At 46.8% G+C, this 13,107-nt stretch overlaps 1 protein-coding gene across 1 annotated transcript; it reads right to left on the minus strand.

The window, feature by feature from the left end:
- Positions 1-2,812: 2,812 nt before the first annotated feature.
- LOC121834885 lies at positions 2,813-3,511 on the minus strand (the record flags this gene model as incomplete). The annotated part of the gene is made up of 2 exons (XM_042288793.1): positions 3,496-3,511; positions 2,813-3,351 (listed from the first exon to the last, which is right to left on the minus strand). Coding segments are annotated over exons 1-2 (555 nt in total), but the record flags the coding sequence as incomplete, so codon positions are not given.
- Between the last annotated feature and the right edge of the window lie 9,596 nt (positions 3,512-13,107).

Below are 13,107 nucleotides of genomic sequence, written 5' to 3' on the forward strand. Positions count from 1 at the left end.
TAAGATAACACTGTAGAGGCAAAAAGATACAGACGAAAAAGAAGACATAGAACACAACCTTTCTTTTTTTCCGTTGGTGTCTTTTTGCGTTTTTCATTCCTTTTAGTCATGAACCAACTACCTAATCCAATGTTTTAGTTAGCGCTATTTTAACTTTGCTTCAATCACCTAATCCATCACCGTATCCTAATTACAAAATATATTATTGCATTTGCTGCCGTTATTCATCACGCTTAATTATATTGCCTTAGGTGTCTCCTAATTTGCAGGTTAAGGAATGAAACCCTGTTTTAAGCATCGAAAAAATAAGCTGGAGCAACTTAAGCCAATTTTTCGGAACATAGCGTAGTCTGATTCATTTTAGGCAATGCTTAGAAATTTTCAGTGCTTAAATGGTGGTCAACATAGCCGGGAATACATGAAGATGAACAGCGTCCGTCACCGGAAACGTGCCCCATTTGTTAATTAAAAAAAAATCCCCCCCCCCCCCCCCCACACCTTCTAAGCAGAGCACAAATCTGAAATTTGACATTTTCTTCCAACCGCTAGGGTTACATTTTAGCGGACTACCAGCGTCCGCAACGTAAATTAGATTTCCTTTTTTTTTTTTGCGATTAGAAATATTTTGTTTTCCCCAAAAAAAGTTTGTCAGATTTCTTCAAGTCATCATCCTACTACCGCTTTAGCGAAAACCCGGGGCGCCTGTAAGTATTCGGAATTCTAAAGACGTCCGTCTCTGCATTATGCAGTGCCAGAGTCTGGGCCAACGATACAAAGAGGTCAAAATGTCTATCGGGTAAAAACGTCCACCGATTCGAAATGTCCAATTGGGTCAAAATGTCCAAAGAGTTAAAATGTCCAACGAGACGAAATGTCCAATCGGGTCGAAATGTCCAAAGAGTCAAAATGTCCAACGAGACGAAATGTCCAAGCAGGTCAAAATGTCCAACGAGACGAAATGTCCACCGAGACGAAATGTCCAATATTGGACATTCTGACCCGTTGGACATTTCGTCTCGTTGGACATTTTGACGTGGAATCGTGATAAGGGTCCCACACAACGCACGCGTAATCAAGGATCGTTCTTACCAAAGAAAAATAAAGTGTTTCTTTGACGTTTCGCGACGCGGATCTAAAATTTCGACGGATAAAATAAAACATTTTACTAGCCTTTCCGATTGTACGTTCTATATGGCTGTTCCATTTTAGGGAATCCGCAAATAGCACTCCTAGGTAAACATACTCAAACACAGTACATAAAACAGTCCCGTTGATTAGGTAGCTATAAGAATCGTGCAGCTTACTTCTCGAGAAACGAATATGTTTGCATTTACTTAAATTTAGGCTCATTTTCCATTGATTGCACCAAGAAGATAAAATATTTATGTCGGTTTGTAACATGGCCAGGTCGTCTGAAGTGTTTATTTCCCTGTACAATACGCAGTCATCGGCGAACAGTTTAATATGAGACTGTATGTTTTCGGTGATATCATTTATGTATATGAGAAAAAGTAAAAGCCCTAAGACACTCCCTTGTGGCACTCCCGACGTAACCCGAGTTGATGTGGATATAGTACCGTTTAAAACAACCCGCTGCTCACGACCTTCTAAATAATTTTGTATCCAATTCAGGACGTTGAGATCTATGTTTAGCAAAGCCAATTTATACAATAATAACTGATGGGGGACCGTGTCAAATGCCTTTCGAAAGTCTAAGAACACGCAGTCGACATATTTCCTGCTGTCTAGTGATCTGGATATATGATGATAAAATTCTACCAGCTGTGTGTTGCAAGAGTAGCCGCTTCGAAAACCATGCTGTGAGTTAGAAAAGAAGTGTAATGAATCCAGGAACGAGTAAAGGTTACTGTAAATAATGTGTTCAAACAACTTACATGAGATCGATGTCAATGAAATACGGCGATAATTTTCAACACTGGCTTTAGAACCCGATTTAAAAACTGGTGTAACGTTTGCCATCTTCCAATCCATTGGAACCATCCCCGTCTTTAACGTTTCACTGAATATAACAAAAAGATAACGCGCTATGGATTCACTGCACTTAAGAAAAATAACGGGAAATGCCATCAGGTCCGGCAGCCTTGGTTGCATCAATTCCGCGCAGCAACTTCACTATACCATTCATGTCAATTGTAATGCTGGGCATTACGCTTTGCTGCGTTCGGCAAGCCACTGGAGATAGAAGATGCGGAGAGTCTTCCGAAAATACCGACTTAAAATACGAGTTAAAGCATTCAACCTTCGCGTTATCAGACACCACAGTATTACCATCAACTTTCAACGCAGGAATAGAAGTGTCTTCCTTTCTGTTCGCGTTGACGAACTTCCAGAATTCTTTAGGGTTTCTTTTTAGATTTTTGTTAAACTTGTCAAAGAACACTTTTTTGCTTAATTTTATTTGCAATTTGAGAAGCCTGTTAATCTCTTTGTACTTCTGCTCAGTTTGGACTGACCAACTTTTGGTCAGCGTTTTGTAAGCACGTCTCGCTTTACCTATAAGTCTGCGAATTTCTACATTAAACCAAGGCTTATTTTTTTTACGCTTCCTCATTTGTTTCGATGGAATATACACCTCCGCAAGCTCTAATATTTTATTTCTAAAAGCATGCCATATAGTTTCGACGTCACTATTTTCGGACAGACGACTAAATGTATAAAAATAGGATTCAAGCTCTGCATCGATCGCTTCGTAATTACCTTTGTCGTACAAAAATACTTTCCGTGGACACTCCGCTTGCTTTCGCGTTCCGGGCTCCGAGAGCTTAGCAACAACCGCGCAGTGATCACTTATGCCGGGAAGTACAGTGACCTCGGATACAACGCCAGGAAAATTGCATAAAATTAAATCCAAGACAGAATTTTCTCGCGTCGGTTTTTTAACATATTGTTCAAATCCAAATACACTGATTATGTCAGCAAACATCGAGTAAGCGCGGGGTCCATCTGTAGCAAGAACTTCATCAGACCAGTTGAACCCTGGTAGATTAAAGTCTCCTCCCAAGAATACACTATCTGGAATTGTCGTCAACAAGTCACCCAATTTGTCTATCGAGTACGCATCACTATCTGGAGGGCGATAAAATGTACCAAAAACTAAAGTGGTCCCCTTAGGTAAAACTACTCGACACCATACAGACTCAGTGTCGTTTTCGGAAAAAACTAGTTCACTACTACTCCAGTCTGATGAAATTAGCAAACACACACCACCTCCGTGTCCATTTCTATCTTTGCGGTATACGGAAAAACCAGGGGGAAAAACTTCGCAATTAGAAACCGAGTCATGCAGCCATGTCTCCGTTCCCATAATAACTTTGGGTCTGATTGTCTCGACTAGAGATAAGAAATCGTACACTTTATTTTTTATGCTACGGAAGTTCACAAGTAATACCGAGACATCTGCATCTGATAAAGCGGCATTTTGACAGATATCTCTCGCACGGCGTCAATCCTGCTGAATCGGTGGAGCCTTTTTACGAACGAGTATAGGCATGCTTTGTTCGAAATCCCAGGCGTACGTGTCTCCGTTGATAACGAGCTTGTCGTAGGTAAGACATACTTTGTTGTTCTTATCTTGTCGTTTTTCTTTGGAATAGTCCCATAGCTTGCGCCTTTTTTCTCTGACAAGTGCACTGAAATCCTCGGAAACGCTGTAAGCAGAGTTTTTGAATTTAAAGGCGTTGCGCATGATGTTGTCACGTTCTTTCCAATTTTGAAAGCTTGCTATAATCGGCCGACAGCTACGTTCCTTGAAAGTACCTAGACGGTGGGCCCTTTGTATTGAGGTGACATCGATATCTAGATTACCTTTACAGATGCGTCTAACAAGAGTTTCTGACTCCTCCCATGACTCTCGCACTGTGTCATCAGGTATGCCAAAAAACACCAAGTTTGTCCTGCGGCTCCGATTTTCAAGGTCGTCTACTCTTGCTTCCAGCTTTCTTCTATTTACTTCAACATCTGAGATCCGTTGTTCAAATTGCTCGTTTTTTGCAATTAAATTCTCTATTTTATTGTGAATCTCCGTTTGTTTGCTTTCAATAACATTTAACTTCGCGAGGACACTTCTTTGACCGTTTTGCAGTTCAGTGAACATAGATTGTATGAGTTCCATTTGTTCCTTAGTTGCAGGACCAGGATTAGTTTCTACGTCGCCACTTAACAACAGCAACAAGAGCACAAATAACACTTTTTTCCTGTAATATAGTTTGCGTCTATTACCCACTATGGCATGAAAGTGCTTATTCCTAGTGACGATTGGTGTAATCTGAGCTAGTTGGTTACTCATTATGAAAAAAACCAGCTGAACTAAGGAAAAGGTAGAGATAGAAAGAAAGACACCCGATCGCTGGACTACCAACTGTTTTTATATATAAACCTCCTCTTCTTCCTCTTCCTCTCCTTCTGCATAATTCACTTCGTTCCCCCCTTTTCCCCTTTGTTTTACGTTTTATTTTACAAGATGTTGACCCCCTCGGAGAAATAGTTTTTCGGTGCGCAACAAGGTGATTGAGGGTGCACTAACACACCCATCTCCTTTTTCTTCTATGGCAGCAGCTTCTAACATCTCCCGCGCGAGCTGGCTTTTGTGGCGTGCTACGATGTTAAAGGAGCTGTGCAACGATAATCAATTGGAATGTTTTTCTCTCTACACGAGCTTACTGGCACACCTGGGACTCAAGGATACTCACACGCAACGCCATTGGCCAAGAAACTCCTTTGTTGCGGTGTAATTTCAAGGACAAAAGCGGTCATTTTCATTCAATCTCTCCTTTGCAAAATTTGATGACGTAACTCGGGGATCGCAGTACACCCAAGTGACGATATTTGAATGCGGTTCATAGATTGGACCCGAGCATTGCGTGGGCACTCGACTTGGGCTCGTGACAATTGCTAGCTCGAGAAGCATTCGGGTAGTGACCCGTGTCCAATCGCTGCAACGACGACAACAGCCGAGCCATAACAATGTCTGGAACTCAGCGCGTGTCCTGCGCTTTGCCAACCCCAGCGCGTGGCTATGATCAACACTGGCGGCATATAATCGGGTCCAGATCACGTGGCCGCTTGTTCTGGCTGCGAGTTGAGGGGGTGAAGGCTGCTCGTTTTTATTCAATTTTTTTTCTGGGACTTCTATTGCGTGGGGTGAAAAACGAACGCGTTTTTCATAGGTCATTAACGTTAGGGATCCGTTTTAAGCGGTATTTGTGCACAGTACAAATATTGTTGCACAGCTCCTTTAACTTGCGCGAGCTTCGCCGTGCACTTGCATGCTCGGCAATGCGCAGATAGGTGCCCCGGCGCTGTCAGGTTCTTTAGGTTGGCTGCGTGCTCACGTGTACGCTCGTTGATGCAGCGTCCCGTTTGCCCAATGTAGCAGCGCCCACATGTCAGTGGTATGCTGTAAACAACCTCTTTTTCGCACGAGGCGAATTGTGTCTTGTGCCTGGTGTTACATTGACTGATCTGGTTAATCGATGCCTGGTTGATCTTCCGGCACATTGAATACGCTTTGTTGGGTGCCGAGCACACAACTTGCACGTCTTGTCGCCTGGCGATCTTTTTTAACTTGTGGGTAACCCCATGTATATATGGGACCACCACAAAAGGTTTCCGTGCATGTTTCTTTTTTGCTGTGGGGTCGTCTTTCTTCTTGATGGTGCGAATGATTTTTTCGCAAATGGAGGCCAATAAAGACTCTGAGTAACCGGCGTCCTGAAGTCTTGAAACTTGTGTATTGAAGCTTTGTTGTATTTGGTGGGGGCAAGTCTTTTTGAGGCTGGCCAGAAGGGCCGTGGCGACTATTCCTTGTTTGACGATTTTGGAATGCTGGGACTCGAAGGGAAGAAACCCTTTATTCGAGCGCGCCTGGTACCTCCAACAAACATGATCTTTTTGAAACTCCAACACCAGGTCAAGGAGCCTAATAGTTTTTTTGATGGGAAGCTCATGGGTGAAAGTGAGGCCCATGCAGCTGTTTTGGAAGTATGTCATTATGGAGTCGAGGCATCCATTTTCTTCTTCAATTGCAGTGGAGCATAAAATAAGAAAGTCATCCACATAGCGAAAAATGACTGATATTCGTGGATCATTTATGACTTTTTGGATAGTTGTTCCACAGGCAGCGAGAAAAATTTCGCATAAAAACGGAGCCACTTGGGATCCGATGCATACCCCACTCTTCTGCACATAGTGATGTTCTTGGTGGGCCACCACCGTTGCGGACAAGTAGAAGCCTAAAAGTTCCAAGAAGGTGCCCAGGCTCATCCCTGCTGCATTTTGAAACGTGGTAAGCCCTTGTTCCTCAATGGTGGTTTGAAGAACACGTAAAAGGTTATCGTGCGGAATTGAGTAGTACATATCCTGTACGTCAATCGAGAACCCAGAAACAATTAGGTTTCCTTGTTCATGAAGAAATGCGATCACGTGCTCTGAGTTAGGTATCCTGAAGGGGTCTTCTACTGGTATTTTGGAGAGTTGCTGGGCAAGAAACCTCGATACGCATGCTTGCCAAGTGTTTCTTTCGGATACTATAGCCCGAAATGGAACACCTTCTTTGTGAGTCTTGGCTGAGAAGAAGACAGAAAGTTGATCATTTTTTGCCCCTTTGATCCTGGTGCTGAGACTAACTTGTTGGTGTTCGTCTAGCAACTTGAGAATGGCCTTCTTTGCTACTTTTGTCCTTTTCTCTGCTACTGGCATAAAATTCTTGATCATGGCCTGATGGGCTTTTTCTCCATATCTGTCGGACTCAAGAACGACAAATCCTCCCTCCTTATCGGAAATGCATAGCTTTAAATCCCGGCTTCTTAATTCTTGAATTGTAGACCCAAAGCTCACCTTTGGCTTAGCTTGGTGCTGAAGGCTGGAAAATACTTGAATTCCTTCATCAATAATTTGAGAGCTTCTTTCCTGTGGAGCTTTTGCGGCAATTTGCCGTATTATGGCTACCTTGTCTACAGCTTCAAGCTTGGGAGCTATGGCAAACTTTGGTCCTTGTTCCAGCACCTTCCGAGCTTGTTCTGAAATGTGCACATTCCCTATAAGCTGGAGTGGTGTCTTTTGCAGAACCGTCTTGCGTTGCCGGTGTAGTTCCAGATGGTGACGCCAATTGGGGAGAAAGTTCTTCCAGAGGATCTCCGTTGTGTTTTGCGTCATGATGAGATGATTGGAAAATTCGTTGCGGGTCGGAGACTTGACTCGCAGAAAGTCGGTGAGTAGTCGCACTTGGCGCCATTTTTCAGACCGAAGAATCTTGGACACCCGTTGTGCGTGCGCGTGTGATGGTTGTAGAGCCCCGAAAAAACACTTTACCTCTTCCAGGATGATCTTCTTTTGTATGCTGCGAGTGAGCAGCCTTGCTTGGCAGATGGACGTTGCAATCATGAGCCTCAAGCCTGGTGGGCCAAGGAGGTTGAAATTGATAAAAGACGTGCTCAGGTAACTAGAAAGATAAGTAACGATTGGTGTAATCTGAGCTAGTTGGTTACTCATTATGAAAAAAACCAGCTGAACTAAGGAAAAGGTAGAGATAGAAAGAAAGACACCCGATCGCTGGACTACCAACTGTTTTTATATATAAACCTCCTCTTCTTCCTCTTCCTCTCCTTCTGCATAATTCACTTCGTTCCCCCCTTTTCCCCTTTGTTTTACGTTTTATTTTACAAGATGTTGACTGTTAAATACGAGATGTAGCCTTCGAAGGTTGTCTAATCGATTTATTCTGATGGAGCCTCCGATTAAGCCTGGCGCAACGTTCCTAGCCTGGCGTTGTCTGCCCGTGCCCCGCGGCTCTCGAGCGCTCGGTCCGAGTGCAGCCGATGGTCACGAGCCGATGGGCGCCAGCTTGCCAGCGGCTACATAACACCCCCTCCAACTAGTCGTTGCTCCCGTAGCGTTGCGGTTGTCGCCGCGCTCGAGTGCCCCTCCGGGTACCAGTGAAAGGGCCAGCGTCTGCCGTCGAAGGAGCTGACGCTGGTTCGCGAGGATACGCCGCCGGCCTGCTACTGTCTCGCTGGGGTGATGCGTCTGCTCGAGCTGGAGTATCTTCGCCGGGAGATGGTGCCCGTGGTGGAGTTGGACTCTGGTCAATCTTGAGGTCCCACACAGGAGACGGAGTCTTCGCTTCTTGTTGGGTGCTGGCTGCTGAACATCGCTGACGTATATGGTTGGTATGCCGGCGTACCGAACCTTCATCTGTGTTCACCATCCATGAACGGAGGCCCATCTGACGTTCGAGTACGCCAGGAACCCAGCCTTTGCCTTGTGGAAACTTCTTAGTCCAGACAGACTGTCCCACGCTCAGTTCCCGTGCGTTTGTGAAGCTTTCTGTGCGGACTGGCTCTTCAGAAAGTACAGTTTTTAATCGTTCAAGAGCTGATGGAAGTTCCCTGCCATAAAGCAACCATGCTGGCGTTTTTCCCGTTGCAACGTGAATGGTAGTGTGCTGTTTGAATAAAAACCTGGCCAACGCACAATTCAGCTCTTCCTTTCCCTTCTTCCCCAGTGCAAGTTTCAGCTCCTGTACCATGCGCTCCGCCTGGCCATTAGTGGCGGGATGGTACGGCGCACTAGTTACAGCAATGATCCCGTTGTTTCGGTAAAATGTTTTCATCTCGTCGGAAACTAGCGCCGCGCCATTGTCCGACACAATCTTCCTTGGTAGTCCAAACGTTGCAAAAATGGTCCGTAACTCTTTAATGATGGCGGCCGACGTCATGTTGCGGACCACGCGCACTTCCAGCCACTTCGTGAACGCGTCCACCACAACCAGAAACACATGACCCTCGACGGGACCTGCAAAGTCCAGGTGAACAGTGTCCCACGGCTCGGTTGGCCTATTCCACACTGGGATCGGTTCCTTCGCTGGTGACTTCCGGTGTATCTGGCAGGTGCTACATGCAGCGACCCATGCTTCAATATCGGCGTCGATCCCGGGCCACCAAACGTAGCTGCGAGCGCAAGCTTTCATCGCCACAATTCCGCGATGTCCCGAGTGAATTAGAGCCATCGTCTCTCTTCTCAATTTGTTAGGAATCACGACCCGTGTCCCCCAGCTTACGCATCCTCTGTGTGTCGACAACTCTGCCGCTTTACTTCTGTACGGCGAGTACTCTGGGGACTGATACCGATGAATAGTGCCTTCTTGTACTGCCTGGTATACTGTTAACAGGACGGCGTCACGTGCTGTCTCCCTGGCTACTTGGTCCGCGGAGAGCGGTGGACGGGTCAAAGCCTCAAACATCAGTATGTCTCCGGGTACTTCTGGCTCCTCCTCCGTGGTGAACATGGGAAGTCGGCTTAGAGCGTCCGCGTTCTGATGGCGGTTTCCTGGCCTGTACCTCAGCTCATACTTATAAGCGGCCAATTTTACGCACCACCTGGTCATCCGCGGTGACAACACTTGTGGAACGGGCTTGTCAGCTCCTAGGATGCCAAGAAGAGGTTGATGATCTGTGTAGATTGTCATGCTTCGCCCTGCGACATACTGATGAAAATGGCTGACTCCATACACAATGGCTAGGCCCTCTCGGTCCAGTTGTGAGTAGTTGCGCTCAGCGGTTCCCAGGGTCCTGGACGCAAACGCAATCGGAGCCTCTCGGCCGTCGGAGTCCAACTGTGCTAGTACGGCGCCCACACCGTAAGGCGAAGCGTCGCAGGACAACAGTAGTGGTTTTCTTTCGTCATAGTGTGCCAGTACTGTATACTGCACCACCAGATCCTTCAACTTCTGGAAAGCCTCGCGGTGGTTTTGCTCCCACCGCCACTCTGCCTTCCGTTCCAGTAGGTGATAGAGCTCTTTCGCAATCGTTGCTCGATTCTCTAGAAATCTGTCATAAAAAGCTAACAGTCCCAGAAAGGACTGCAGCTCTGTCTTGTTCCTTGGCTCGGGCGCCTGTACTACGGCCTGAATCTTGTCCTGCGTGGGATGTATGCCGTCCGCATTGATGAGGTGGCCAAGAAATTTTACTTCACTCACCCCGAAGCGGCACTTGGTTTCCTTTAGTCTTAGTCCTGCACCTTCTAGTCTCGTCAATACTTGATCTAGTCGATAGTTATGTTCTTCCGTAGTCTCCCCGCTGATGATGATGTCGTCTAGGTACGCACTGACTCCTGAGATGCCTGCTAATGTTGTGTCCATGACTTTCTGGAAGATTGCAGGAGCTGCCGCCACTCCGAAGGGAAGTCTCTTCACTCGATACAGGCCCTTGATGGTGTTGATTGCAACTTCGCCGGGCTTCCTCGGGGCCGTCAGCGCTTGCACAGTCTCGTAGGTTTCAGCGCCACAAAGGGTCAGCAGCAGGGCTCTCTTTTTCGCGTGGTCCGTTATGTCGTTTGCCTGGAAGAAGAATTCCAATCGCTCCGCCCAGGCCGACCATCCTGTCCCTTGGAATTCTTCGAGCTTGCCTTGTGTCACAGACATACTTGAACCGCTGCTGGAGTTCTCTTCCGCCCTCGTCGCCAATGTTAAATACGAGATGTAGCCTTCGAAGGTTGTCTAATCGATTTATTCTGATGGAGCCTCCGATTAAGCCTGGCGCAACGTTCCTAGCCTGGCGTTGTCTGCCCGTGCCCCGCGGCTCTCGAGCGCTCGGTCCGAGTGCAGCCGATGGTCACGAGCCGATGGGCGCCAGCTTGCCAGCGGCTACATAACATTGACCCCCTCGGAGAAATAGTTTTTCGGTGCGCAACAAGGTGATTGAGGGTGCACTAACACACCCATCTCCTTTTTCTTCTATGGCAGCAGCTTCTAACATCTCCCGCGCGAGCTGGCTTTTGTGGCGTGCTACGATGTTAACTTGCGCGAGCTTCGCCGTGCACTTGCATGCTCGGCAATGCGCAGATAGGTGCCCCGGCGCTGTCAGGTTCTTTAGGTTGGCTGCGTGCTCACGTGTACGCTCGTTGATGCAGCGTCCCGTTTGCCCAATGTAGCAGCGCCCACATGTCAGTGGTATGCTGTAAACAACCTCTTTTTCGCACGAGGCGAATTGTGTCTTGTGCCTGGTGTTACATTGACTGATCTGGTTGGTCGATGCCTGGTTGATCTTCCGGCACATTGAATACGCTTTGTTGGGTGCCGAGCACACAACTTGCACGTCTTGTCGCCTGGCGATCTTTTTTAACTTGTGGGTAACCCCATGTATATATGGGACCACCACAAAAGGTTTCCGTGCATGTTTCTTTTTTGCTGTGGGGTCGTCTTTCTTCTTGATGGTGCGAATGATTTTTTCGCAAATGGAGGCCAATAAAGACGTGCAAGTTGTGTGCTCGGCACCCAACAAAGCGTATTCAATGTGCCGGAAGATCAACCAGGCATCGACCAACCAGATCAGTCAATGTAACACCAGGCACAAGACACAATTCGCCTCGTGCGAAAAAGAGGTTGTTTACAGCATACCACTGACATGTGGGCGCTGCTACATTGGGCAAACGGGACGCTGCATCAACGAGCGTACACGTGAGCACGCAGCCAACCTAAAGAACCTGACAGCGCCGGGGCACCTATCTGCGCATTGCCGAGCATGCAAGTGCACGGCGAAGCTCGCGCAAGTTAACATCGTAGCACGCCACAAAAGCCAGCTCGCGCGGGAGATGTTAGAAGCTGCTGCCATAGAAGAAAAAGGAGATGGGTGTGTTAGTGCACCCTCAATCACCTTGTTGCGCACCGAAAAACTATTACTCCGAGGGGGTCAACATCTCGTAAAATAAAACGTAAAACAAAGGGGAAAAGGGGGGAACGAAGTGAATTATGCAGAAGGAGAGGAAGAGGAAGAAGAGGAGGTTTATATATAAAACAGTTGGTAGTCCAGCGATCGGGTGTCTTTCTTTCTATCTCTACCTTTTCCTTAGTTCAGCTGGTTTTTTTTTCATAATGAGTAACCAACTAGCTCAGATTACACCAATCGTTACTTATCTTTCTAGTTACCTGAGCACGTCTTTTATCAATTTCAACCTCCTTGGCCCACCAGGCTTGAGGCTCATGATTGCAACGTCCATCTGCCAAGCAAGGCTGCTCACTCGCAGCATACAAAAGAAGATCATCCTGGAAGAGGTAAAGTGTTTTTTCGGGGCTCTACAACCATCACACGCGCACGCACAACGGGTGTCCAAGATTCTTCGGTCTGAAAAATGGCGCCAAGTGCGACTACTCACCGACTTTCTGCGAGTCAAGTCTCCGACCCGCAACGAATTTTCCAATCATCTCATCATGACGCAAAACACAACGGAGATCCTCTGGAAGAAGAACTTTCTCCCCATTTGGCGTCACCATCTGGAACTACACCGGCAACGCAAGACGGTTCTGCAAAAGACACCACTCCAGCATATAGGGAATGTGCACATTTCAGAACAAGCTCGGAAGGTGCTGGAACAAGGACCAAGGTTTGCCATAGCTCCCAAGCTTGAAGCTGTAGACAAGGTAGCCATAATACGGCAAATTGCCGCAAAAGCTCCACAGGAAAGAAGCTCTCAAAATATTGATGAAGGAATTCAAGTATTTTCCAGCCTTCAGCACCAAGCTAAGCCAAAGGTGAGCTTTGGGTCTACAATTCAAGAATTAAGAAGCCGGGATTTAAAGCTATGAATTTCCGATAAGGAGGGAGGATTTGTCGTTCTTGAGTCCGACAGATATGGAGAAAAAGCCCATCAGGGCCCGTTTGCTCGAAGCCGGTTAACTTTAACCGCGGTTAAAAGTTAACCGCCCTTCCTTACTAGGTACCTACAAGTACCTAGCCAAGTTTGACGAGGGCTGGATGAGCGATAGCTCCGTGTTTTATTATGGGGTGGTAGCTGGTGTCACCTACTGGCTATAGCGAATATGCGGGGCTTCCATGGAAAGGTTCCGGAAATGGGGGGACCCAAAAAATGCGCGCTGCCTGGTTTTCGCGACGCAGCGCGGCATACATTTGAGCTTAAGAAACAATTTTTATTGCTCGTGGTACAAATAATCGGCAAGGTAAAACTAAATTAACCCTTGTTTGGAAGTTTTCTAAATATTTGGCTGCATGAAGTGAAGAAAAGCCTCGTTGAAATTAACTTCCGAGTTCGAAAGAGGACGACGAAGTTGAGTCCTAAAAACGACGAGGAAGAAGT

Source organism: Ixodes scapularis, unplaced genomic scaffold (assembly GCF_016920785.2).
Source record: "Ixodes scapularis isolate PalLabHiFi unplaced genomic scaffold, ASM1692078v2 PGA_scaffold10__122_contigs__length_95168666, whole genome shotgun sequence".
Taxonomy (NCBI): Eukaryota; Metazoa; Arthropoda; class Arachnida; order Ixodida; family Ixodidae; genus Ixodes; species Ixodes scapularis.